This window comes from Sus scrofa, chromosome 8 (assembly GCF_000003025.6).
Source record: "Sus scrofa isolate TJ Tabasco breed Duroc chromosome 8, Sscrofa11.1, whole genome shotgun sequence".
NCBI classification, from domain to species: domain Eukaryota; kingdom Metazoa; phylum Chordata; class Mammalia; order Artiodactyla; family Suidae; genus Sus; species Sus scrofa.
In genome coordinates, this window is record NC_010450.4 from 117,925,758 (window position 1) to 117,953,306 (window position 27,549).

The 27,549-nt window shown below is 36.4% G+C and overlaps 1 protein-coding gene across 11 annotated transcripts in view; it reads left to right on the plus strand.

The window, feature by feature from the left end:
• The window catches only part of CENPE (centromere protein E), a 76,358-nt gene that overhangs the window by 36,790 nt on the left and 12,019 nt on the right, over window positions 1-27,549 (plus strand). For 3 of the 11 annotated variants that reach the window (XM_021100714.1, XM_021100716.1, XM_021100717.1), the window contains 19 exons: window positions 1,685-1,975; window positions 2,092-2,250; window positions 3,514-3,804; window positions 5,262-5,552; window positions 5,708-5,866; window positions 6,066-6,353; window positions 6,454-6,606; window positions 7,055-7,339; window positions 7,927-8,085; window positions 8,244-8,525; window positions 9,392-9,550; window positions 10,443-10,733; window positions 12,213-12,371; window positions 15,466-15,573; window positions 17,731-17,949; window positions 19,410-19,607; window positions 20,287-20,490; window positions 22,337-22,555; window positions 24,756-24,941. In XM_021100714.1, the coding sequence (XP_020956373.1) occupies window positions 1,685-1,975; window positions 2,092-2,250; window positions 3,514-3,804; window positions 5,262-5,552; window positions 5,708-5,866; window positions 6,066-6,353; window positions 6,454-6,606; window positions 7,055-7,339; window positions 7,927-8,085; window positions 8,244-8,525; window positions 9,392-9,550; window positions 10,443-10,733; window positions 12,213-12,371; window positions 15,466-15,573; window positions 17,731-17,949; window positions 19,410-19,607; window positions 20,287-20,490; window positions 22,337-22,555; window positions 24,756-24,941 (4,101 nt within the window). The remainder of the gene's footprint in view (window positions 1-1,684; window positions 1,976-2,091; window positions 2,251-3,513; window positions 3,805-5,261; window positions 5,553-5,707; window positions 5,867-6,065; window positions 6,354-6,453; window positions 6,607-7,054; window positions 7,340-7,926; window positions 8,086-8,243; window positions 8,526-9,391; window positions 9,551-10,442; window positions 10,734-12,212; window positions 12,372-15,465; window positions 15,574-17,730; window positions 17,950-19,409; window positions 19,608-20,286; window positions 20,491-22,336; window positions 22,556-24,755; window positions 24,942-27,549) is intronic. The other 8 variants (XM_021100715.1, XM_021100718.1, XM_021100720.1 and 5 more) reach the window with 5 other exon arrangements.

Consider the following 27,549-nt stretch of genomic DNA (forward strand, 5'->3'; position numbering starts at 1 on the left):
CATTCTTTAAAATATAAGATTTATCACTACAATCAGCCCTCCACATCCGCAGGTTCTGCCTCCCTGGATTCAATCAAATATGGATCGGAAATATTCAGGGGAAAAAATTCCAGAAAGTTCCAAAAAGTGAAACTTTTTTCTTTGTCTTTTTTTTTTTTTTTTTTTTTGCTATTTCTTGGGCCGCTCCTGCGGCATATGGAGGTTCCCAGGCTAGGGGTCCAATCGGAGCTGTAGCTGCCAGCCTACGCCAGAGCCACAGCAACGCGGGATCCGAGCCGCGTCTGCAACCTACACCACAGCTCATGGCAACGCCGGATCCTTAACCCACTGAGCAAGGGCAGGGATCGAACCCGCAACCTCATGGTTCTTAGTCGGATTCGTTAAGCACTGCGCCACGACGGGAACTCCAAAAAAGTGAAACTTGAATTCACCCCATAATGACAACTATTTACATTACATTCACATTGTATTTGGTATTATAAGTGCTCTAGAGAGGAGTTAAAGTATATAGGAGGATGTGCTTGTATTATATGAAAATATTGTCATTTTGTATAAGAAACTTGGACATCCACAAATTTGATATCCACAGGGGATCCTGGAACCAATCCCATGTGGATACCTAGGGATGACTGTATTACCATCTCTTAGTATTTGCAATAATGTGCCTAGTTCTGAAGTGCACTCAGTGAGATCTTTCTGTATATTCCAGAAGCAGTGCCATATGCATTGTAGATAATATATTGTGACTTCCATTGTGCTTCTGGAGAGCTTTTTCCCTAATATGTATTCTTTTAATTTTCATCTTTTTTACTATAACTTAACTGAATATATTAAAATCTTATGTCTATTTCATATTCCTCCTAAAGACATGAAATCAGTACGCTTATGTAAAAATTTAATGCCTTTTTGTTTGGGCAACCCCATATAGACTTCATTGAAAAAGAAAGTAAATTATCAAAGTTTTGGAGAGGAGAGCAATTTAGTTATTTAGAAGTTATAAATGCATATTTAATGTCTCTTTTTTACTTTTTCTCATGTTTACTTTACCTCCTGAATTAACCTAGTGGCACTATCTTAGTTTCTTAGGGCTTCTGTATTGAATTACCATACACTTAATGGCTTAAACAACAGAAATTTATTCTTTCACAGTTCTGGATCCTAGAAGGTAACAATCAAGATGTTGGCAGGACCAGGCTCCTTCTGATGGCTCTAGAGAAGAATTTTTCCTGCCTCTTGCTGTCCTTAACTCGCAGCTACCCTTGGGGTTCCTTGGCTTGTAGCCTCATCTTTCCGATCTCACCCCCCGCATCTTGATATAACCTTCTGTTGCCTCCGTGTGTCCTTTTCTGTCTCTTATAAGGAAATTGTCATTGGATTTATGGCCTACCTTAATCCAGGAGGATTTTTTCTCAGTCCTTAACTAATTACATCTGCAAAAACCCTATTTTCAAAGAAGATCACTTTCAGAGGGTCAGGGTAGACTTGAATTTCGAGTGAGACACTATTTACCCACTATAAACATTATGCCTAGAAAGTTACTTTACTTTTAATGCTACTTGTCTTTTTATATTGGATAGCAGTCAGGGCTATGATAATGATTATTTCAGTCTTGCAAAGTTATGTTACATGAGAATTTTAAGAGAGAATAGACAAAATGATAATAATAAAAACTGTATTTCTTAAGAGCCAACAACTCCAAGAAAAACAGCAACAACTTCTTAGTGTACAAGAAGAGATGAGAACGATGCAGAAAAAGATGAATGAAATGGAAAATTTAAAGAATGAATTAAAGACCCAAGAATTAACACTGGAACATCTAAAAATTGAGAAGCTAGAGTTGGCTCAGAAACTTCATGAAAATTATGAGGAAATGAAATTCATAATCAAAGAAAGAAATGATCTAAAGGAATTACAGGAGTCATTTGAAACAGAGAGAAATAAGCTTAAAGGATACATAAAAGAAATTGAAGCTACAGTAAGTCATATGCTTTTCTTCTCTTAATTTTTTTCTTAAAAACTGAATCAATTGGAAAGGGGGAGACAGTGTTGGAATGATGTTATAATTATTCAAAATTTCTCTTGCTAATAAAGGGTCTAGAAACAAAAGAAGAACTAAAAATGGCTCACATACATCTAAGAGAGCACCAAGAAACTATTGAAGAACTAAGAAGAAACATTTCTCAGAAGGCAGCTCAAGTAACAAATATTCAGAAGAACTTAGAAAAATCCAGTATTGAGTTACAAGAAAAGGTTTGTCTTCCTTCCTTCCTTGCCCTGTCTTCCTTCTTTTCTCCTTTGAGAAAGATAAGCAGTAAATAATGACTGAGTTATGGTTCATTCATTTATTGGGTAGTATTTGTTGAATGTCTCATATGACAGTACAGTCCTGGGTTATAGAAATAAAATGGTAGAAGGTGGACAAAATCTCTGACCATAGAAAACTTTGTAGTGAAAAGAAGTAATAAGTAATCGAATAAACAAAGTAATTTGAGATAATGGCAAATGCTATGGAGAAAATGAAATATTGGGGTAACTGGATCAACCTATGTTAAAAGCCTAGTATATGCCAGGCATTGAGACTACGGATATGAATAAGACATTGTTCTTTTTCCCCAGCGTAGGCATGTAAAAAATTCCTCAATTCCACCATGATATATGCAGAAATATGATATGTAAACTTATACCACCAGTGGTCATGGGATGTGGGTATCAAACTGTACACATAAAAAGATTGTAAAGTAGCATTAGAATTAGAATTAGAATTCACCTGAAGCTGTTCATTTATTGAGAACTGATGGGACAAGGAAGGAAGGAAGACAAACCTTTTCTTGTAACTCAGTACTGGATTTTTCTAAGTTATGAATATTTATTACTTGAGCTGCCTTCTCAGAAATGTTTCTTCTTAGTTCTTTGTCAACTAATTTTTCTACTGCATTTGGAAACTAGTATAGAAATGAAATGTACAACTGACTAGACTCATTAATAATATGTAAGAATTGGTTCACTTTGGGTGTAAGCTAGAGGAAAAAGAAAATTATGTTGCAATATAGCTAGCAGAAAACTCATGAATAGCTTTAGTAGGAATCAAGTGAAAATGAATAAATATGAGTATGCGATCCATAATAGACCATGAGGGTTCAAGATCACTTTCATTACTACAAAAAGTATGTTCATCTTTTCCCTTTTAAAAAATTATGGGCATTCCCTTTGTAGCTCAGTGGGTTAGGAACCCAACATAGTGTCCATGAGGCTGCAGGTTCAATCCCTGGCTTCACTCAGTGGGTTAAGGACCCAGCATTGCCACAAGCTATAGAATAGTCACAGCTGAGGCTTGGATCCCATGTTGCTGTGGCTGTGGCATAAGCCGGTAGCTACAGCTCCGATTCAATCCCTATCCCAGGAACTTCCATATACCATAGGTGTGGCTGTGAAAAGAAAAGGAAATTTTAAAAAGAAAAATATTATGACAACACTGACCAGGTAGTAACCTTGGTATTTTATGAATATCACAAGATCCCAGTGCTTCATGAGGAACAGGAGTTACTTCCCAATGTGAAAGAAGTCAGTGATATTCAGGAAACAATGGATGAACTGGAGCTATTGGAAAAACAATCCAAAACCAAGGATTCAGCAATACTAGCAAGCATAGAAATGGAAAAGCATAGATTGACTGAAAAACTTCAAGAAAGTCACGAAGAAATAAAAACCATAACTAAAGAAAGAGATGATCTTAAAGTGACAAAAGAAGCACTTCAAATTGAGTGTGACCAGTTGAAAGAAGAAATTAGAGAAACTTTGGCTAAAGTAAGTTTCATTCTTTCCTCCCATTTAATAAGTGTTGTATAAATATCCAGTCTTTGGGAAAGAGGGCATTTATAATTATAATGTTACTAACAATTTTTTAAGTACCTCTTAATTGTGAAGTGATTAGAAACGTAACAACTAAAAATTTCTCATAAATTTTAAACTATTCAAAATGAGAGAAAGTGTTTCAGGGAAGACAGCTAATAAATACTCAAAATGATTTAGAAAAGACAGTGCTAAATTACAGGAAAAGATAAAGCGAAAAATACTCTTTTGGAGTTCCTGCTGTGGTGCAGTGGGATCAGCGGCATCTCTGCAGTGTCAGGACACAGGTTCTGTCCCCAACCCAGCACACTGGGTTAAAGGATCCAGCATTGCCACAGCTGGGGTGTAGGTCACAACTGTGGCTTGGATCTGATCTCTGGACTGGGAACTCCATATACCGCAGGGCAGTCAAAAAAGAAAAAAAAATACTATTCTTTTCTTCTTTAAAACTATTTCTCTAGCATCCCACAAGGCATTACCATCTTTCTCACTGATCCAGTCAGAAATCTTGGAATCACCCACCCCTACTACTATCCCTTCCTCTCCATTCACCCTTTTATTCAAGCACCAAACCTTGTTGATTTTAAGGTGTGTCTGTGAGAGGGAGAGAGAGAGAGAGAGAAATTCTCCAACTCACCGAACCCTAATCCAAGCCACAATTATTCCTTTCCCCAGCTTTCTTCAGTAGCCTCCTACTTGGTCTCCCCATTCATTCCATACTTCTCTAATTCATTCCTCATTCTGAGCCCAAGCAATCTTTTCTTCTTAAAACCTTTTAATAGCTTATTGTTGCTCTTGCAGTAAAGGCTAGATTCTTTAATGTGGCCTGTGAGATCCTGGGTCCCAGTCCGTCCTTGCTGGCTTCTAGCCCTATTTTATCTCACTTGTCCAGCTCATTTGTCTCCAAAAACTCTAGTCTATTGCTCTTCCTCATCTCATGACTTTCAGATGGTTTGGTCTCCCTTCCTGTCGTATTTCCATACCCCTCTTTGCCTTACTCGTACTTTCACGCTTCAGATCTCAACTGAAGCTTTCAACCCCCAAGAAGCCTTTCCTAACCACTCACAGTAGGTTAAGTTTGCCAGTCATGTCCTGAAAGAACCTAGCACCTCTGTTTGATAAGATTTGGTATATCTATCTTTCCCCCTAATGTGTATAAGTCTCAAAAAGGCAAATCATGTAAAGCCTTATTTACTGTTTCATCTCCAACCTCTGATAATGACAGCACAGTGAGTGCTCAATAAGTGTTAAATATCTGAATAATGGAAGAGTGGGTGAGTGCAAAGATTGCTCTGTAAATGAACCATTGAATCCCTGACTTAATTGTTGTAGAACGTATCCTATTTCTTTTCTCCTAAAATAAAATAAATTATCTCTGGATATCAACTGTATTGTTTTATGATTCTCTTAAGATTCAGGCATCTCAAGACAAACAAGAACAGTCCTTCAGTATGAAAGAAAAGGACAATGAGACTAAGAAAATAATGAGTGAGATGGAACAATTGAAAGAGCAGTTCAAAGCCAAAGATTCAGCACTACTAAGACTAGAAATGGAAAAGCTCAAGTTGTCTGAGAGACTTCAAGAAAGTCATGATGAAGTGAAATCTATAACTAAGGAGAAAGATGACTTAAAGAGGCTACAGGAAGTTCTTCAATCTGAAAGAAACCAACTCCAAGAAAACATAAGAGAAATGGGAGCTAAAGTAGGTTTCTTCCTTTGCTCACATGGGGGGGGTGTTAATATTCTTAAGCAGGTATCTTGGTAAAAACTAAACCTTTGGGGAAAGGGGGCTAGGTATAGTGTAACTGTTACAATGTTTTCATAAATTTCTTGCAATTTCCTTTTTTAATAATAAAGCACATAGAAACCGAAGAAGAGCTTAAAGTTGTTCGTGGTCACCTGAAAGAAAAGGAGGAAACTATTAGTAAACTGACAGCGGATCTTTCAGAGAAGGCAACTGAACTATCAAGCATTCAGCAGGAATTAGAAATGACAAATGTTGAATTACAGAAAAAGGTAAACTGAGGGTAAAGGAACAGTGGGAGGAAACTTGAAGGGAGGTAGCTAATTGGATTTCAAAGACTACTATTTACCTACTAAACTGTTTTGGAAAGCATCCTGTATTTTTTTCCTTTAAAAAACTATGCATACACATATATAATCACCCATATTATGTATATATTTGGCTATTAAATTATTTTCTTATTATTTTAAGACCCAAGAGCTTCGTGAAAAACAGGAACAACTTATCAGCATTAAAGAAATCAGTGAGACTCAGGAAAAAATGAGTGAACTAGAAGAGTTGAAGGAACATCTCAAAGCCAAAGATGCATCACTACAAAGAACAGAAAGCGAGAGGCTCAGTTTGGCTGAGAAACTTCAGACAAGTCAAGAAGAAGTAAAAACCATAATTAAAGAAAGAAATGAACTGCAGAGGGCGCAGGAGGCCCTCCAAAAGGAGAGAGACCAACTCAGAGAAAATATTAAAGAACTTGTGGCTGAGGTAAGTTTGCTTCTTGTAATGTTTTTGAATAAAAATAGTGTTAAGATGATAGTGATAATGTTCACTGTTAACTTGTATTAATTTTCCTCCAAACATTAAGGGACAGAAAATCAAAGAGGAGCTAAGAACTACCAACATTCTTCTGAAGGAGTACCAGGAAACCATCAATGCAAGGAATAGTTCAGAGAGGATAGATCAAGGAACAGATATTCAAAGAGATTTAGAAAATTCAGATGCTGAATTACAGGGAAAGGTAGGTCTTGTTTGTTAAGTTATAAAATGACATCTGATTGTTTTGCTCCTCTTATCACTTATGGAAGAAAACAGTACATACATTAGACTAAAATATAAAGATGGGGAGTTCCCGTCATGGCTCAGCAGTAACAAACCCAACTAGTATCCATGGGGATATGGATTTAGTCCCTGGCCTCATTCAGTAGGTTAAGGATCCAACGTTGCTGTAATCTGTGATGTAGGTCACAGATGCGGCTCGGATCCAATGTTGCTGTGGCTGTGGTGTAGGCCTGCAGCTACAGCTCCAATTCAAGCCCTAGCCTGGGAACTTCCACATGCCACGAGTGCAGCCCTGAAATAAATATGTAGAGAGAGAGAGAAATGGCTGCCTTAATTTAAAAACAGGTTTGTTTGTTTTTTTCTTAAAATTTTCTGCCTGTATCTTGACTTGTCTTATGTTTTCTCAGATTCAAGAACTTCAGGAAGAAGAACATCAACTGAAGATGAAAGATGTCAGTGAGACTCAGGAAAAATTACGTGAAATTGAAAACCTGAAGAAGCAACTTGAGGCCCAAAAGTCAACTCTGGAAAACACAGAAATGGAGAACATAAGGTTAACTCAGAGACTCCATGAAAATCTTGAAGAAATAACATCTGTTACAAAAGAAAGAGATGATCTTAGGAGTGTGGAGGAGACTCTCAAAGTAGAGAGAGACCAGCTCAAGGAAAACCTAAGAGAAACCATGATTAGAGTGAGTTAGCATCTTTCTCTGACTAGTAAATATGACATTGTGTCCTAAAAGAACCATGGTTGATAGAGTTTGTGGTCATGTAAAATTGGTCCAACCTTGAAGAAGGCTGCAGGGGTGGGTATATGAGAATATCTTCCAAACTTTTCAATAAGAGTATGAACTGACCCAAAAAATCCAGTTATCGCTGTTTATCCTGCACACATTAGCACAGTTGTGCAAAGATATTTGTAGCCAGATATTCATTGCAACAAGTTGCAATAACAAAGTAAAGCACACCCCAAAAATAGGAAAAATTCTGACTGTCCTCTAGTAGGGACTGGTTGAATAAATACAGCACATTCAGATGACAGAATATCAACCCACAGGTAAAAAATGATGTAAAGCTGATTTGGAAGTGTCCTGATAGGGAAAAGGATTGCATTACAGAGTAGTGTATCTAGAATATACTGACATTAGAAAGTCACTCGGAGGATGAGACCTGGGAGCCCTAAGGAGGGAGGGGAATTTTTACTTCTTACCTTGTACCTTTCTACACTCTATTGAATTGTATTATTCTGAATGTATTTTTTTTCCCTCTAATAATAAAGGACCTGGAAAAACAAGAGGAACTAAGAATTGCCCACATGAACCTGAAAGAGCACCAAGAAACTATCTGTAAACTCAGAGGAATTGTTTCAGAGAAGACAGATGAAATATCGAATACCCAAATGGATTTAGAAAACACAAATACTGCCTTAAAAGCACAGGTATTTCTTCTAATATCTAAGAAAGTGAGAGTTTGAATCTGGTCTTTTGGGTAATGAAACAATATAAATTAACCCTACTCAATTTAGAAACTATTTTTATAACTTTTTAACTGTCTGTCTATCTATATCCTAAGTTATTTTTGTATGATTATATCAAGGCCCAGGAACTTCAAGAGAAAGAACATCAACTTCTTAAGTTAAAAAATGATCTCAGGGAAAATATGTATCAAACAGAACAATTGAAGAAGCAATTAGAGGCCCAGGATTCAACCCTGGAAAGTATAGAATCAGAGAAGTTAAGGTTGACTCAGAAACTTCATGAAAACCTTGAAGAAATAAAATCTGTTACTAAGGAAAGAGATGACCTAAGAAGAATGGAGGGAACCCTCAAAATGGAGCAAGACCAGCTCAGGGAAAGCCTCCGAGAAACGGAAGCTAAAGTAAGTTATACTCACTCCTCTTCCCAGCAACTAAATGTGATGTTTTCCTTAAATCAGTGAACTGTTCTTTGAAGTGAGTGCTGCCCTTCTTTGGAATTGGTGAGAGTTAACTGATACAAGCTTTTAGGCAAGAAATTTGTTACTGTTTTTTAAATTTTTAAATTCTATAACCAGCATTTTCTTTATGGACTTTATCTTTCATGTAGACTTACTCATTTAAGGTAAAGGAAAAATGGGAGTTCTCTTGTGGCACAGCAGGGTAGGGAGCCAGCATTTTCATGTCACTGCAGCGGCCTAGGTTACAGCTCTGACATAGATTTGATCCCTGGTCCGGGAACTTCCACAGGCACAGCAAAAAAAAAGGGGGGGGGGGAGATAAGGGAGGGGATATATGTGTATGTGTGTGTGTGTATATATATATATATATATATTCACAACGCAAACATACACAAGCCATAAGGTTGTTCATTGTAATAGTTTATGATTAAAAATAGGAGATAGCCTAAATGTCCATCACAAGGCAACTGAATAGATGAGAGCCATATACCAATACTGTGCAACCCTTAAGAAAATGAAATAGATTTGAATGTCCTAATTTGGAAGCCCAAAGTAACTCTTAGAGGAAAAAAGCAAGTTGTAGAACAGTGTGTGTAGAACATGTTTGCCTCTGAAAAATACAAGTATGTCGTGGGAGGTAAGGACAGAGGAAGCAAAAGCCTATAACTTTCTAACAACATCAAAAATGCAGAGTAAGAAGTAAAAGATTTATTATTTTTACTAAGAAAACGTATCACTTTCATTAAAAAGAAAGTGCTAGTTAACATTAAGATGTGTCATTGTTTTTTTAATTTTTTCTAATAACAAAGGACCTAAAAAAACAAGAAGAACTAAGAATTGCTCACATACATCTGAAAGAGGACCAGGAAATTATTGATAAACTCAGAGGGCTTGTTTCTGAGAAAACAGATGAAATATCAGTTATACAAATGGATTTAGACGATTCAAATGCTAAATTACAAGAAAAGGTATTGAGTGGGTCAGGGGGTTATTTGTTTGGATGCCTGATTTATTCCTAGAATAAATAGCAATGCCTACAATCCTTTGGGGATGTAAAATGGTCTAGCCATGTTAGAAAACAGCTTGGTGGGTTTTATTAGCACTGAACTATACACCTGTCTGTGGCCCGGCATTTCCACCCCGGGATATGTACCTAAGAGAAAAGAGTGCTCGCTTCCACACAGAGGTGTGCGTACATGTTCATAACAACTGCAGTCATAATTGCAAAAACTGAAAACAACCCAAATGCTTATCAACAGGAGAAGGGATAAATATATTGTGATTTATAAATTTATAAAGGCAGGAGTTCCCATGGTGGCTCAGCGTTAACAAACCTGCTTAGTGTTGGAGAGGACATGATTTTGATCCCTGGCCTTGCTCAGTGAGTTAAGGATCTGACGTTGCCGTGAGTTGTGGTGTAGGTCACAGATGCAGCTCAGCTCCCTAGTTGATAGGGCTGTGGTGTAGGCTGGCAGCTGCAGATCCAATTCGACCCCTAGCCTGGGAACTTCTATATACCCTGTGTACAGCACTAAAAAGACAAAAAAAGCAGGCAAATTGATCTGAGATGAAGGTCAGAATAGTGGTTTGCTCTAGGAAGGGGCAGGAAGGAAACTTATGGCAAGGGAAATAAATGTTCTGTATTTTAATCAGTCGTAGTTACATAGCTGTATGCATATGTCAACAATAGTTGAGCTGTATACATGTAAGATTAGTGTGTAGTTATGTACATTGTACTGCAAAGGAAAGTAAATCCTGTGTGGAGTCTGGGAAAACTATCGCTTAATCAATTTAGAAATTATTCTTTATCCTTCCCTAAGAAACCATCTATATCCTAACATATTTTATGATTATCTTAAGATGCAAGAACTTAAAGCAAATGAACATCAACTTTTTAAGTTAAAAGAAGAGATCATCGTGACACAGAAAAAATTGTGTGACATGGAACGACTGAAAAAAGAATTCAAGGCCCAAAGTTTAACTCTGGATAAAATAGAAATGGAGAACTTAAATTTGGCTCAGAAACTTCATGAAAACCTTGAGGAAATGAAATCTGTAGTGAAAGAAAGGGATAACCTGAGGAGAGCAGAGGAAACTCTCAAACTGGAGAGAGACCTCCTCAAGGAAGACCTGCAAGAAACCAGAGCTCGAGTGAGTTGTGCTCTTTTCTTTCTTCTTGTCAAGTAACATGTCTTTAATACAAGAGGCTTGAAAACAAGTGATACTATTGGCTAAATTTTGAATGTTATAACCTTTTAGGGAGATGGTTTGACAGTATTGTTTTAAAAATTTATTGGCATATACATTTGCAACAGCAATTCCACTTGTAGGAATTTATCCTACTGGTATATTCACATATTTGCACTGAAATATAACAGCGTTCACTGCAACATTGTTTGTAATGAACAAAATCAGAATTAATCCAGGTATCTACCGATAAATAAGGCCCTGGCTGAGTGGGGTTCATCTCTATAGTGGAGTACTAAGCAGAAGAATGTGACACTCTTGGAGTTCCTGTCTTGGCTCAGAGGTAACGAACCCAACTAGTATCCATGAGGATGTGGGTTCAAGCCCTGGCCTTGCTCAGTGGGTTAAGGATCCAGCGTTGCCATGAGCTGTGGTGTGGGTCAGAGACATGGCTCAAACCCAGCGTTGCTATGGCTGTGGTATAGGCCGGCGGCTACAGCTCCAATTCAACCGCTAGCCTGGGAACCTCCATATGCCACAAGTGTGTCCCTTAAAAAAAAAAAAAAAAAAAAAAAAAACAAAAGAATGGGACCTCTTTAGGTGATAACTTATTTAGAAAGATGTCCAAATGGTATGAAATGGGAAAAATAAGCAGCAGAGTTCAACATGAGACAGAACTGGGATGGGTGAGGCTAGGGACAGGGACTTTTTTAATGTTTTAAGATTTTTATTTTTTCTATAGTTGACACAAAATTCTGTCAATTTCTCCTGCACAGCAAAGAGACACCCCCCACCCCCAGCCCTTGGCAACCGCAAATCTGTTCTCCAAGTTCTGCTATACAGTCAAAGTGACCCCCTCCCCCTCAGCAACCACAAGTCTCCTCTTCAAGTCCACAAGTTTGTTTCTTTTCTATAGATAGATTTATTTGTACCATATATTAGATTCCAGGTATAAGTGATATCATACAGTATTTTTCTTTCTCTTTTTGACGTACTTATTGTGAGAGTCTCTAGTTCCATGGAGGGTGGCATGGTGGTTGTTTTTAGCTATGAACATGTATTTTTTTTTAAGATTTTGTTTAATTAGGAATTCCCGTCGTGGCGCAGTGGTTAACGAATCCGACTAGGAACCATGAGGTTGCGGGTTCGGTCCCTGCCCTTGCTCAGTGGGTCAACGATCCGGCGTTGCCGTGAGCTGTGGTGTAGGTTGCAGACGTGGCTCGGATCCCGCTTTGCTGTGGCTCTGGCGTAGGCCAGTGGCTCCAGCTCCGATTAGACCCCTAGCCTGGGAACCTCCATATGCCGCGGGAGCGGCCCAAGAAATAGCAACAACAACAAAAGACAAAAGACAAAAAAAAAAAAGATTTTGTTTAATTAGTTCATTGTTAAGAAAAGGTAATGTGCCTTTATATCATATTTCTCAATTTTTTTCTAATAATAAAGGATCTGGAAACACAAGAGCAACTAAAAATTGCTCGTATGCATTTGAAAGAACACCAAGACACTATTGATAAGTTCAGAGAGAGAGTTTCAGAAAAGATATCTCAGATTTCAAATACTCCAAAGAATTTAAAGAAATCAAAAGATGGATTACAAAAAAAGGTATGTGTTGCTTTGTTCTTTTGGGGAGTAACTATGCCCAGAATTACTTAGGAATGAGAAAGGACATAGATACAGATATGTCAGTAATAGATGTAGTTATAGACATGTACATATACTGTAGACAACATTTTCCTTTACTGAAGGAATTCTGTTTGCATTCTAACTTGTGTTATAATTATGTCAAGATTCAAGAACTTCAGGAAAAAAGAGCCTAAGTTTCTTAAAATGAAAGCTGTCAGTACAGCTTATTAAAAAATGAATGAAATGGAACAATTGAAGTAATTGGAGGCCCAGAATTTATCTGTGCAAAGTGTGGAAATGGATAATTTACACATGACTAAGCCTTGAAGAAATAAAAATTGTGGCTAAGGAAAGAGATTAATTAGCTAAGGAGGATGAAAGAGTCTTTCAAAATGGGAAGTGACCAATTCAGAGAAACCTTAAGAGAAATGATAGCTAGAATGAGTTTGGAATCTTCCCCTATCCAGTAACTATTTATAAGAATCAAGCTTTTTTGGAAAGAGTAACAATGTTTTGTGTTTCCTATAAATCTCTACAAATAGTAAAGGATAATGGGGAAAACTATTCATTATAATTTTTCACAGGAATATAAGATATAGTATTTATCAGTTTCTGCTGTGGCACAGTGAGTTAAGAATCTGACTGTAACAGCTCAGGTCACTGCAGAGGCACAGGTTTGATCCCTGGCCCAGTGCAGTGAATTAAAGATCCGGCATTGCTACAGCTGTGGCTCAGATTTCAATCCCTGGCCCAGGAACTTCCGTATGCTGTGGGGTGCAGCCACAAAAGAAAAAAAAAAAAGAAGAAAAGAAAGAAAATATAAATACAGTTATAAAAGCCAAAATATTTTCAGAAAATGCTTTTTTTGATAAGGACTTTTTTTTCGATTGAAATACAGTTGTACCGTATTATCTAAGTTACAGATGAACAGTATAATGATGTGCAATTTTTAAAGGTTATACTCCATCTACACCTCTAAAATATTGGCTATATTCCTTATACTGTGCAATATATCCTTGTAGCTTATGTTATACAAAATAGTTTCTACCTCTTAATTCTCTACCCCTATATTGTCCCTTTCCCCTTCCCTCTCCCTACTGGTAACCACTAGTTTGTTCTCTACATCTGTGAGTCTGCTTCTTTTCTTCTTAATTCCACTAGTTTGTTCTCTACATCTGTGAGTCTGCTTCTTTTCTTCTTACTTTGACTAGTTTTATTTTTTAGATGCCGCATATGAGTGGTACCACCCAATACCTGCCTTTCTCTGCCCTGATTTATTTCACTAAGCATAATGCCCTCCAAGTCCATCCATGTTGCTACAGATGGCAAAATTTCATTATTGTTTTATGGCTGAGTAGTCCATGGTGTTTATGTGTACATACCACATCTTTGTCAATTTATCTGTGGATGGACATTTAAAAGATTGCTTCTATGTCTTGGCAATTGTAAACAATACTACTGTGAACATTGGGGTGCGTGTATCTTTTCAAATTAGGATTTTGTGTTTTTTTTAGAAAGTACCTTTTAATTCTTTAGTTTTAAGAAAAGATTTGTTAAAGCACTGTTTTGGAGTTCCCGTCGTGGCTCAGTGGTTAATGAACCTGATTAGTATCCATGAGGACATGGATTCAATCCCTGGCCTCATTCAGTGGGTTAAGGATACGGCATTGCTGTGAGCTGTGGTGTAGGTTTCAGACATGGCTCGGGTCCCACATTCCTGTGGCTGTGGTGTAGGCTGGCAGCAGTAGCTCCAATTTGACCCTAGCCTAGAAACCTCCATATGCCACAGGTGCAGCCCTAAAAAGACAAAGGGAAAAAAAAAAAAAAGGCAGACTGGTTTTTTTAATGTAATTTTTAGAAGAGTTTTTTAAACCAAGAAATAGCATTATTCTCAATGGAGAAATATCTGAAAGATTAGATTTTTAAAAGATTAAATATCTCATTTTTCTACCTCTACGTGAAAAAGTTTTAAACATAAGCTCTTGTTAGTGAAGTTAGAAGGAAAAAAGGCAAGATGAATATGAAAGAAATTCTATCACTATGACTATAGATATTCAGAATCATGTATCTTTTAAAATCTAATTGAATCCCTCTGTAAAATTCAAACAAATAAGAAATATGAAATCTATTAAAATCTTTTTTATTCTCATATTTCATTCTAATGTTCATCATTATCTCATAGTAAAAAAAAATAACAATAGAGTGGAAAGCAGTATCATTGTAATCTTAGTGAAAATGTCAGACACTTAGGAATCATCTTAAATAGGCCCTAACTAAATTTGTAAAGAGACTTAATTCATTCAACAAATATTTATTGAACAATGTTTCGTTTTGCAGTTTTAATCAGAAGTACAAAATGTAGGAGTTCCCTTTCTGGCTCAGCAGGTTAAGAACCTGACTAGTATCCATGAGGATGCAGATTGGATCCCTGGCCTACTCAGTGGGTTAAGGATCCTTCATTGTTGCCAGCTGCAGCATAGGTCATGGATGCAGCTGGGATCTGGTGTTGCTGTGGCTGTAATGTAGGCCAGCAGTTACGGCTCCAATTCAACCCTTAGCCTGAGGACTTCCATATGCCATGGGTTCAGCCCTAAAAAGACAAGGGAAAAAAAAAAAAAAAGAGAAAGAAAGAAGTGCAATATATAAACAGGATATGAATTTTCTGTTCCAAGATGCTGGAAAGAATATATGAACAGGGCTTGTAACACCATAGTTAGAATGCTGGGCTTTGCTAGTGTATTGAGTTGGCAGCAGTGATTCTAAGACAGAGATTTAGAAGAGTAGAAACCAGAGATTAGTCCAGTTTGCAACTATAAATGGTAAAGGAACAAATCTTATCTTTAAAAAATATGTAGTTTTCCCATTTCTTTTTCCAACAATTTGAGGTTACTCACTCCAAGACTTAGAGGTACTGATACTCATTTTCTGAGCATTTTTAGCATTGCTTTTAGTTACATGTGATGTTTAATTCCATTATCAAAAGACTATAAAGATGTAATCAAAAAGTATCTGATTATTCATTATTTGTGAATATAGTTACAGCTAAAGCCTTTTTTATCTCTTTGTATCAAAGCAGGATCAACAGAACAATAAGGAGGTAGTAAAATACGGAAAAGAGTTACTATGTGATGGAAACCAACACCTTATAAAAAGCCTGAGAGAAAAGTGCTTTAGGATAAAAGTAAGTGCTCTCCTATTAAAATTACAAATGAATATTTGTACCTTTCCAAAGGCCAAATGTGGAGTGAATAGAAAAAGCTGAGTGTTTTTCTAAACTTAATAATCTAGTACAAATATGAATATGTACACACATATACATGTATATACTACACACACAAAACAGAGGCGTTTGTGATGTTAAGGCCTCACTGGAAAGGTGATCTTTGAGTAAGTACCTGAAAGAGGTAAAGGATCAAGCCACACAGGTGTCTAGCAAAAGCAGAATAAGCTGGAGGAACAGCAACTACAAAGCTTTTGAGGCAAAAGCCTGCCTGATGGGTTCCAGAAACATCAAGAAAGGAAGACACCTAATTCAGAAATGTGATCAGGAATTAATGGGGAAGAGGCCTTAGGAGAACTTTGGTTTTTACTCTGAGTAAGATGGAGATCCCTTGGAGAATTTCGACAAAATAGAGACATGGTCTGACTTAAATTTTAAAGGAATGTATTTGATTGTTTTGTTGAAAATGAGTGGAAACAGGAGGACCATTTGAAAGACTTAATTTCAGTGCTGCAGGCAACAGTGATGGTAGTTTAGCCTAAAGAGATAGCAGTGGAAGTAGTGAGAAGTATTTAGATTCTAGATATATATTGGAGGTAAAAGCAACAGGATTTACTGTCACCTCTGTTAGAATGTAAAGTCACTGAAGACTTTTTTCAATTGTTTATGGCTGTGTCAGCACAATTCCTGACAAAAATCAAGTATGTATTTATTAAAAGTACAAATGAGTGACTATACAATGCTGCTCCTGCCATAATGTGATTCATTCTGAGACCAAAGGTAAAATCCCCTCTCCAGCATCCCAGATTAATGGATATCCATCTAGCTTTTCCTTAAATTATTAAAAAGAGAGCTTATTGTTATCAGAAGCCCCTTCTTCTGTAATTTAACAGCCTGAACTAAATATGTTCTTTATTACATGATGGAGCAACTTAAGCTTTTTGTGTTCCTCCACCTATTACCCTGACCAAGGGGTCACCTTCCCATCTGCAGTCATTTGAGTTTATGGGCCCAGGCTCACTGAGCATCTACCACTTGCAGGCACTGTACTGGGTGCTTTACCTCATGAGATGGGTTTTATTACTCCATTTATAAAATGAAACTGAGGCTCAAAGAGGAAATTTAGTGGTTTCCCAAGGTCACATAGCTAGTAAGTTGGTAAAATAAGGATTTGAAACCAAGTCTGACAAAGTTTTAAACTGGTGTATAGAGCATTTTTACAAATATAATTTTTATTTCCTTTAAACTGAAATGCCTATATACTTTACAGATTACATTGTTAAAGTATTTAATATTTATCCCCTAGAAAACTTTGCAGCATTTATTATAGTTTTCATTTTGTAGTTGTGAAAATGACTCAGTATTTCCCCAGTCTGCAAGTGACAGAGCTAGAAGCTGAGTTCAGACTGATAAAAGTCAGGAGTTCCCTTGTGGTCAGCAGGTTAAGGACATGACATTGTCTCTGTGAGGATGCAGCTTTGATCCCTGGTTGGTTGGCTCAGGGGGTTAAGGATACGGTGTTGCCATGGCTGTGGTATAGGCCTTAGATACAACTGCCATTTGACCCCTGGCCCAGAGACTTCCATTGCCATATGTGCAGCCATAAAAAGAAAAAAAAAGTTGGAAAGCTTGGACCTTAGGCAGGTGATAGAAATGCATAAAGAGGCTTCAGCAAGTTGACAGATAACTAACTGGCTTGATCTTAGTCATTTGTTTTATCTTCTCACTCATATTGCCTACTATAAATATGTCAGCATTCAGCCTTGAACTACAATACCTACTAGATTGAATTTACTAAAATTTCCATTCAGACTTTGTAAATGCTCCTTCAAATCATAGAAGTTTAAAAGACCAAAAGAAAATGCGTCAAAGTGATAACAATTGTTGTTTTAGGTTTTCTTTGTTATATTTGTTTAAATTTTTAAAACTTATATAATTATATTTCTATAATCCAAAATCAACAATAAGAGTTTGCTTTTTGTGTTTTAAGTACAAAGGTCTTTTATTTCTTTCCTATAAAAAGTATTAAAGCATTAAGCTTTGTTATAATTTTAGGGCTAGAACTATTTATTAAGTTAGAATGAATTATTAAATTGAATAAATTCTAATTTTCTTTAGGAGCTTCTTAAGAAATATTCAGAAATGGATAATGACTATGAGTGCTTAAATAGATTGTCTCTCGACTTGAAGAAGGAAATTGAAACTCAAAAAGAGCTTTCAGTTAGAGTAAAAGCAAACCTCTCACTTCCATATCCAGAAACCAAACAAATTCAGAAATTTCTAACTGCAAACCAAAGATACTCCATGGAATTTCATAGGGTCGTGAAGAAACTTGAGGTATTGTCTTTTTTTAGTAACATCATTGTAAATATTACTATAAGTTTCTATTACAGACTTTACTATGTTTAAATTCTGCTTTGGGAGTTGGCGTATTTGCTATTTAGCATATTTACTACTAAATTAAAGATTACATGGGTCCAAGCACAGTATGTACAAGATCCTCAGTGCATGTAAAACCTGTGTATTCAGCTAAACATGGACTTTGCCTATGGGCCTAGACACTGTCCAGGTGTTCAGGAGATAGGTACGAATAACATCTCAAGGATCTCAGTGTATAAACAGGTAATTATTGTAGCAGTAGAAGGAGGTACAGATTATATAACGTACCAGATAAAAAGTTAGAGAAGATGAGACAGACTCAAGCAATAAAGCTTGGAGTTCATTTTGTAGATGGGACAAAGCCATTGTATGCCTGTTTTAAGGTTGTGGCAGTAACATTAACATGATCATTTTACCTTTTAGATTATTAGATTATCATTTTGGATAATTTCCTACAGACAAAGAAGACATATATTTGTAGGGGTTAAGCCTCATGGCAGAGAAAAGAGATAAGAGGCGGTTAAAATGATCCAGATGAGATTATGGATGACTGTACTACTGGGGAAGGATTGATAGGGATGGAGAGGACAGAATAAAGAAACATTTAGCTTAAAATTGTAGTCCATGTAATTGGTGGTGGAGGGAGAGAGTCGTGTAGTTTGAGTCCCTGGATTTGAACTTGTGGATAGTGGTACCATTAACTGAGATAAAGAAGGGAGATCAGGTGTTTGGTTTGAGATGTGTTGAGGTAGAAATACCTATAATTCTGATGAACATCCAAGAAGTGAGACCAAGTAGGCATTTAGTAGAGAGTCTGAGGTTTGTCAGGAGAAAAGTCAGGACTAAAGGCAAAGATGTGGGATTCATATATGTGATAGACTGCACAACATGTCTGAGTGAGGTCACCCAGAAAGCATAATAGAAGAATAAGAATTTGGAGATAAGGTAAGAACTCCAGAAAAGATCACTCTTAAAGAGTTAGTAGAGAAAAGAGAGCAACACATGAGTTCAAGGTTGGAAAAGTTAAAAAAAAAAAAAGTTAGAAGAGAACCAAGCGGAAGTGCTATCACTCCAGTCAGTGGACAGTATTTAAAAGATGAAATGGTCAAGAGTGGCAGATGCTTCAGACAGTCATAATGAGAAATGAAGAGCTCTCCTCAATTTGTTGGTAATAGAGCTCACTGATGACGTCTATCAGAGCAGTTTTTGTTGAGTGGTTAAGAAAGAGGCCACCATTCCATAAATTCTCCCAAGTTGCTGAGAGAAGAAAATTGGGAGAGAGAAGGGCTCTTTGCTTCTTAGTCATTTACCAGTGAATAACAAGAGATACCATCCTGCTTCATAGTCTTAGGGATTTACAGCTTCATCTAATGTGATAAAAGTTTCATTTTGTGATTTGATTAATGTTTTTCTGCAAGTATGTGCTAAGCCATATTACAAAGACAAAGGAAGAACAACATGACTCCATCAATAAATTTGAAATGGCTTTTATTGATGAAGTGGAAAAGCAAAATGACCTACTAATTAAAATACAGCGCCTTCAACAAGATTATGCGGTACCACCCAGAGAATTAAGGGACGTCAAATTGAGCCAGAATTTGGATCTACATATTGAGGTACAATGTGTTTAAAATGAGTTTAATTAGATTTTAAGGCTTTTCATCAAGTAGAAAGGTACCTTTTCGTATGGTTAGAGTTATTTTCATTTACCAGAAATTAAAAAGTGGTTGCAGCATAACAGTTGGCCAGTTGTAAAGAATGCCAAGGAATAGTCTAGCCTCCTTTCAGAACCCCAAAGATACAGAAAATAGATGTAGTATCAGCAAGTGGGAATTCATGGAACCCTAGCATAAGTTTCCTAATGCCTTCTAAAACTTCCAGATCTGTGACTGGGGTGTCAGCAACTTTTTTATAGCGTCAGCTCTACATGAAGTGACCTGCTCTCACCCAGCAGTATGAGGCTGGCCCCCAACTCCCAATACAATGTAAGGCCTGCTCTATGCACAGAAAGCTACATCCAGAAGAAAATCATATATTGTGATTATCAGTCACAGATTTATAATTTTGATGGTTTTTAATTCTAAAGGCAGAATTTGTAAATGTGCCTCTGTTACATAGCCTATATTGCCAGAATTTTATGATTCAAATTACTGACATTTTGAATTAGAACTATGTTTACTTCTAAATAATAAGCATGAGAATTCAGGAAAGAGTGTTCTTCTTTTTATGATATTTGTATGATATTAGATAAAAACTTTTCTAATGTTCAGACAATTTAATGCTTATTTTCCACAGGAAATTCTCAAAGATTTCTCAGAAAGTGATTTCCATAGCATAAAGACTGAATTCCAACAAGTACTAAGTAATAGGAAAGAAATGACCCAGTTTTTGGAAGAGTGGTTGAATGCTCATTTTGATATAGAAAAGCTTAAAAATGGCATCCAGAAAGAAAATGATAGTATTTGCCAAGTAAACAACTTCTATAATAACAAAGTAATAGTAAGTAATTTTCTTGTGACACCTCATTCTTTTGGTTGTCTGCTTTAATTTTTCTAGCTCATTTATAAAAAGACAGAGCAACTTAATTTTAAGTATTTTTTTAAATATACTTGTATATGCTTTGCAAAAAAAATTGACGCTGCAAAGCATTTACTTTCTCTAATGTATTATGTTTCCTTGGGATAATTAAATATATATTTGTACTTGTGAAGAGGATAACAAAAATCTTGGTGTGTAACTGTCACTTTCCACTTGTGGAATCTGGAATCTTCTTGCCATTCACCTCTTTCATTTCTCACTTCTCACTGCTTATGTAGGAATTAAGCCTTTCCTCCAGGCTGAGCCCATGTCAGGGCTACAGGCAGCAACTATGGGAAAGCCCTAGGCAAGCCTGGCCACCTGCTTTAGTAAAGCCTTGTATGCTTTTCATTCCAGTGGTATCTCTGTCACATGCCATGATCCTTAGTTCTGAAGTTGAAAAATGAGATTAGTAATCGCTGTTCCCGAGGTGATCAATTTTAATGGACAGAATCATAGAACCAGCATTGCTTACAAATAGTTTATTAATTTGTTTTTCTTTTCACCGATCACAGTATTCATTCTGCTTTCTGATTAATCCCTACTTCATATACCTGGTGAAATATGCAATAATCAGAAAGTTGCTTGTTATATTTGCAACTGGAGCAAAGGGACCTAGATTAATATTACAGCTTCTAAAATTGCTTTTATATTTCATACGCTTGGGTAGTTCTTTACTGACAGAAACTTTAGCTTCATCTAGAAACTATACTTAAATCACATGGAAATATAGATAATTTTTTTTAATTTTTTCCCGTGGTTAGATAATTCACCCCATTTGTTGAATGCCCCGAGCTAGCAAAATAGTAAATGAGTTGTCTCCAAAAAAAAAAAAAAAAAAATAGTCCATAATCAGTAGAGAACAGCATAACCAATGTTTGGATAAGATAATCTCCATTTAATTCAGTGTTTTTCTTGTAATATTGAGGGTCCAGTTGTGATTAGAAAGTAGGGGATCCTTCTGTGTGGATCAGCATGGATATGTGGCTTCTTCCAGCGCTATGAGAGAAGGAACTGATAATTCTGTATAGTGGGGGGTCAGTAGTCTGGAGCCACAGAGGGGCCAAGGTGCCAGGAAGGACACAACTAATTTAGGATTCAAGTCTGATGGAATGCCATAAAGCCACACACAAAAAATTATAGGTAAGACCAATAAGGCATCAGTGATGAGAACAAAGTACATCCTGTAGGAATTAGGAAGTAAGAAGTTATGAGTAATTTGAGTTGGGCTTTGATGTAAAGAAGGTATTAGTTGACTCTTATTCCTTGCACAAAAGTACAAGGTTTTCAGATTAATTACCGGAAGACAGTGAATTATTTTCCTGGTAAACACCAAGGTTTGGAATGAAAATAGATGGCTCTTAAGTTTACTAGGGGTGGTATGTTCAACTATTACATGTCAGTTAATGTTTATATATGGCATGATTTATGTCATAACATACATAATAACTTTAGCCTGCACAATTCTTCAGATTCTTCTTCATATGTTAGTACTGATCTCATAAAGTGAGATTATCATCTTGCAAATCAATATGAATCTTCTCCAGTCCTTAGTTTTTTATTCTCATTATCAATAGCAATAGCATTTGCAATTTCAGGAACTGATGCAAATCACAAAGAATGTTCACTTTCTTTCAAAGCCACTCCAAAATGTTCTGAATTATGAATTTCAGCATATACTTTGTCTTGGAATTCTAGTATTTTCATAGTGTTTTTATTTAAATATGTAATTCATTTTAAAGCAGTAGTGGTCTTTACTATCCAATAGGCTTTAATGAATGAGTCAACAGAGTTTGAAGAAAAAAATGCTGCTGTAGCCAAAGAATGGGAACATAATCTGAAATCCATGAAAGAAGACAATGAAAAACTATTTAAAGACTACCAAACTTTGAAGATCTCCCTGACCTCTGGTGCCATTGTTAATGCTACCACACAAGACAATAAGAATCTTCATGTTACGTCAAGAGCTACACATCAAGCCATAGAGGTATGTACTTTCTTATGTTTTTCAATTTATAGCTTCATCACAGAGTTAAATATGCATTTAACATCTTACATAATATTTATATATAGCACATATAACATTTCAGAGCAAAATTATAGTATTGAATGTGTTAAGGAACACACACTATCTTTGTGTGATGGCCTTATTTTTTAAATATAGTTCTATTGTAGCTATCACTCAGCTAATTCTAAAGCTAACTTATATAAGAGCTTCCCTTTGCATCATAATACAGAAGTAACTCATAGCTTAATTTGATTAATAGATACATATACCACTTACAGTACTATTACCATACAGTGTAAGTTTCCTAAATCATATGATTTCCTGTTGAACTATATCTGTGTCTATTTACAGAACTAGCTTAGAGGAAAAGAGCAATTTAGCTTCTCTCTAATTATCATCAATGTCTTTAAATAGTGGTTATTGTTATGATTTTAATGAAAATGAAAGAAGCAAAAAATATAACAGATTTCTTAAGCAGATTAACCTATAGCCAGAATCAGTATATTATTTGAATAACCAATTGCTTTATCATCCTTACTTGGAGATCTATAAAGCAAACATGCTATTTTATTTTGTTAGCACACAAAATGACTTAGTGGGGAACTCAAGAGTAAAGTATAATTTATCATTTTTACCAAAACAAAACTTATAATAAAACATCAACCACTAGTTTAATAATTACCAGTAGAAATTAGAAGTTTACTAGTATACAGTTTATTTGCTGATTACAACAGACCGCAGTCATCTGGCAGAGAGAAAATAGCAGAAATTTGAGACCCATCTACTAAAGCAATAAGATGAAGAAGCAGAGGGAAATTCTATCTTCAGTGACCCAGGAGGTGTCTTATCAGTTAAGAAATAATGTACTATGAGTTTGGGAGTTTGGTAGTGATACAGGAGTAAATAAGTAGAATAGTTTGGTAATGATGCAAAAATATATAAATAGAGCATTAGAACATGGCAATATACTCAACTAAGCCTGAGAATTTAGTATATGATAATGCTAACAGTCAACTCAGGAAAAAATGAGTTACTTAACATTTGATTCAGAATGACCAGTGAGCTCTCTGGAAAAAAAAATCTGGATTTCTACCTCATTCACAAAAATAAATTATGAATAGGACAAAAACACATTTTCTAGGAAAACGTGCATATATGTATATGTGAATAATCTTATAAATATGAACAAATTCAGGTATTTGTATACTTGGAGAAACTGGAAATAATCTCAGGTTCAATAGTAGTTGATCTCCATGAAACAGAATATATGTGTATTAAAATACACATTGTTTTATATTTGAAAACAAAAATGTAAGAGATCTATGTATATTGATAAAGCAAAGATCTGAACACTATATCATCAAACTTTTATTTAAAAAGCAGAATTATATATTTAGCTAGTCCTACTATTTGTATAACCAGTCATGTTTATGAACTGAATATTTATTTATACTTATTTACACATAGAAAATTTCTGGAAGGATACACCTGAAAGCGTTTAGTCATTGCTTCAGGGTCACCTGGGGTTCTGAGGTAGAAAACTTACTCTTCATCAAATGCCTTTGAATTTTTCCACATACTTGTTATTCATGTTAAAAACTAGGTAATAAAAATAAAGGAAAAGACATATATTAAAGAGCTAATTATCAAATGTACTTTAGTGTTCATTTAAAATGTAAGCGCCAGAGCTCCTGCTGTGGCACAATGGATCTGCAGCGTCTCTGCAGCGTCAGGACGCAGGTTCCATACCCAGCCAGCACAGTGGGTTGAAGGATCCAGTGTTGCTACAGCTGTCGCATAGGTCACAACTGCAGCTCAGATCTGATCCCTGACCCAGGAACTCCATATGCCACGGGGCGGCCAAAAAAGAGAAAAAATACTAATAAATTTCAACATTAAAAACTAAAATGTAAGTACCTATTTAATAAGCTTGGCACCATGCTAACTAGTACCACACTCACCTTATAATGTAAAACTTAGGCATTTTTTAATCCAAAAAGCGTTAGCTTCTAAATGAAAAAATAATGCATGTGTAAATTGAGTGACATTTGGCTTCTCTTCTTTCCTATCCCTTGTTAGTGCAATCTGTAGAAATTAGTATCTATATATTATTATCTTTGTCTTATATACTGTGAATTGGTCTACATGGCAGACTTTACACGTATGCTTTTTCTAATAGAAAATTCAGGAGCTAGAAACATCACTCCATGAAGCTAAAGAAAGTGCTGTGCGTAAGGAGGGCAAAATCATAAAGTTGCAGAGAGAACTTGAGATGACTAATGATGTAGTAGCAAAACTTCAAGGGGAAGTTAATGAATCCAATGAATGCCTTGAAAAAACAAAAGAAATGATCCAAGTACTTCAGGTAATTTAACAAACTTGTTTCATAAATAAAAGGTGTTTTGTTTTGTTTTTTTCACAGTTGAATTTGGCAGATAATTTGGGACCCATCTTTAACTTCCTATTTTCTATGAATAGCGAGGTTCAATATTCAAGCTTTAAAAAAGCAAGTAACAACTTAGAAATGAAATGTAGGAATATATTTTCATTTTTATCTCCCTAGAAAAATTATTTTAAAAGACATATAAAAAGTATTCTTTATAGTTTAAAACATATATTTTTTCTTTCAGAAAAGCTCCCTATCTAAATATTTAACCTTCTTTATTAGATAAGTACATTTTAAAATTCTCTTTTCTTCTCCTTAACCCTACTTGCTAGCCTGTCAGCTGAATCTGACCTCTTATTTCTATAAAGAACAGTAGTATAAATGTTTTGACCATGAATGCCGTTGCACAAGTTGCACCCTCGTTCATCGCATCCTTACCACTCCCTTCTGTTTTAGCCCTGCCACTTCTCACATTTGCTACTTGAGTCCTACCTGGACAGGCATTTGTTGCTGTTCCTGCTCCAGTGTCTCTTCATCCCCAGTTAAAATTAGGAACAAATCAAGGATGTCTGTTCTTTCCGTTATTTAACATTGTTCTAAAAATTCTAATCCAGTCAGTGAGACATGAAACAGAGAAGCAAGAGGAAATAATGTTTTGTTTTTTGACAATTTTTGGTATAACTAAAAATCAAGAAAATTAACTGTGAAGCTTTAGAATTTCTGAGAGTAATTTTTTAGTATTTCAAATTATTAAATGACCACATTTTTATTCGCGCAACAAAAATCGTTGGGTACCTTCTGTGTGTTGGTCATTGTTCTAGATGCCATGTGTATAGCAGTGGGAAAAAAAATAAGTTTCTCCCTTCCTTCAAGGAGTTTTTATGTTCTCATTCATGAAGACAGAAAGTAAAGTATGGGTGTGTGTCAAATGGTGAAAAGTGAAATGGAAAAAAATTAAGCAGACAAGGGGGTACATGGATACTGCATGAAAGTGGTGGTATAAGGGTAGGAGATGTGACTTTATAAAGGGGAACTGAGAAGAGCCACACCTTTAAGGTAAGATGAAGTGATGGGGCGAGTCATGGTGACATGAAGTGATGGGGTGAGCCAAGTGATGGGAGAAGGCTTTCTACACAAAGGAAATAGCAAACACAAAGGCCCCAATGCAGAAACAGTCCAGACATATTTAAGAAAGATTGTCTCCTGAGCAGAGTGAGCTAGAGGACAGAGGTAGGAAGTAAGGTGAGAAGTAGCAGGGAGCCAAATCGTAAATGTCCTGCAGGTTACTTTGGTTTTCATTCTGGATGAGATGGGAAATCATCAGAGGATGTTGGCTAAAGGATATTATGGTCTTACTTATTTTTTAATGATCTTTGTTTTTTCCCATTATAGCTGGTTTACAGTGTTCTGTCAGTTTTCTTCTGTACAGCAAGGTGACCCAGTCACACATACATATATACATTCTTTTTTTTTTTTAATGATTTTTTTTTTCCTGGCCTAACTTATTTTTTTAAAAAATGCCCTTCAAAGATAGACTCCAAGTTTGTTTGTTAGTGTTTCACAAGCCAGCTACCATGACAAAGGGAACCAAAAAGACAGTAGCTCAAGCAAGACAGAAGCTTATTTCTCTGTTTCACATAAAAGCCTCAGTTCCAGGTTGGCAGGTGGCTTCATCTCACGTGATCATTCAGAGGCCCACATTTCTCCTGTCTTGTTTCTCCACCATGCCCTTGGGCGCTGTTTTCCTCTTCCCGTGAGACAAGTTGTAAGCTGTCCATGCTCAGGCTCATAGGAAAGGGACAAGATGGACAAACTAAAAATTACCTTAAAATCTCTACTCTGGCCAGAGTTCACATCGTGGCTCAGTGATTAACGAATCCATTAGGAACCATGAGGTTGAGGGTGCGATCCCTGGCCTTGCTCAGTGGGTTTAGGATCTGGCGTTGCCATGAGTTATGGTGTAGGTTGCAGACGTGGCTCACATCCCGAGTTGCCATGGCTCTGGCGTCAAGTCCGGCGGCTACAGCTCCGATTAGACCCCTAGCCTGGGAACCTCCACATGATGCAGGAATGGCCCAAGAAATGGCAAAAAAAGAAAAAGAAAAAAAAAGGCTCTGGCCCAGAAGTGGCACCCACTCTTCCTCTCATATTTCTTGGAGTCAGAGATGACCTGAGCAACTGGAAGACCAGACTTGCCATTTATGGAGACAGAAAAGACTGCCAGAAGAGCAGGTTTTGAAACCATGGGAGCAGATTCAGAGTTAGGTTTTGAACATGTGGAGTTTGAAGTGCCTGTTGAGGCACCCAAGTTGAGATATGACTTAGGCAGCTGGATATACTAGTCTGAGAAAAAGAGGTCTAAACTTGAGAAATAAGCTTGAGAAATTGTCAGCATGTAAAAGTCATGAGATTCATTGAGGCATGAGCATAGCGGAGAAGAGATGTGGAGTAGCCGGAAAATACAGAGAAGGAGCAGGCCTGCGTAAAAGAGAAAGCGGGGGCAAGAGGGAGTGGTTCCAGTTTCTTCACCTAAGTGAAGAAAGTACTTCAAAAAAGAGAGAGCGAGCAGTGAACTGCTTCACATTCA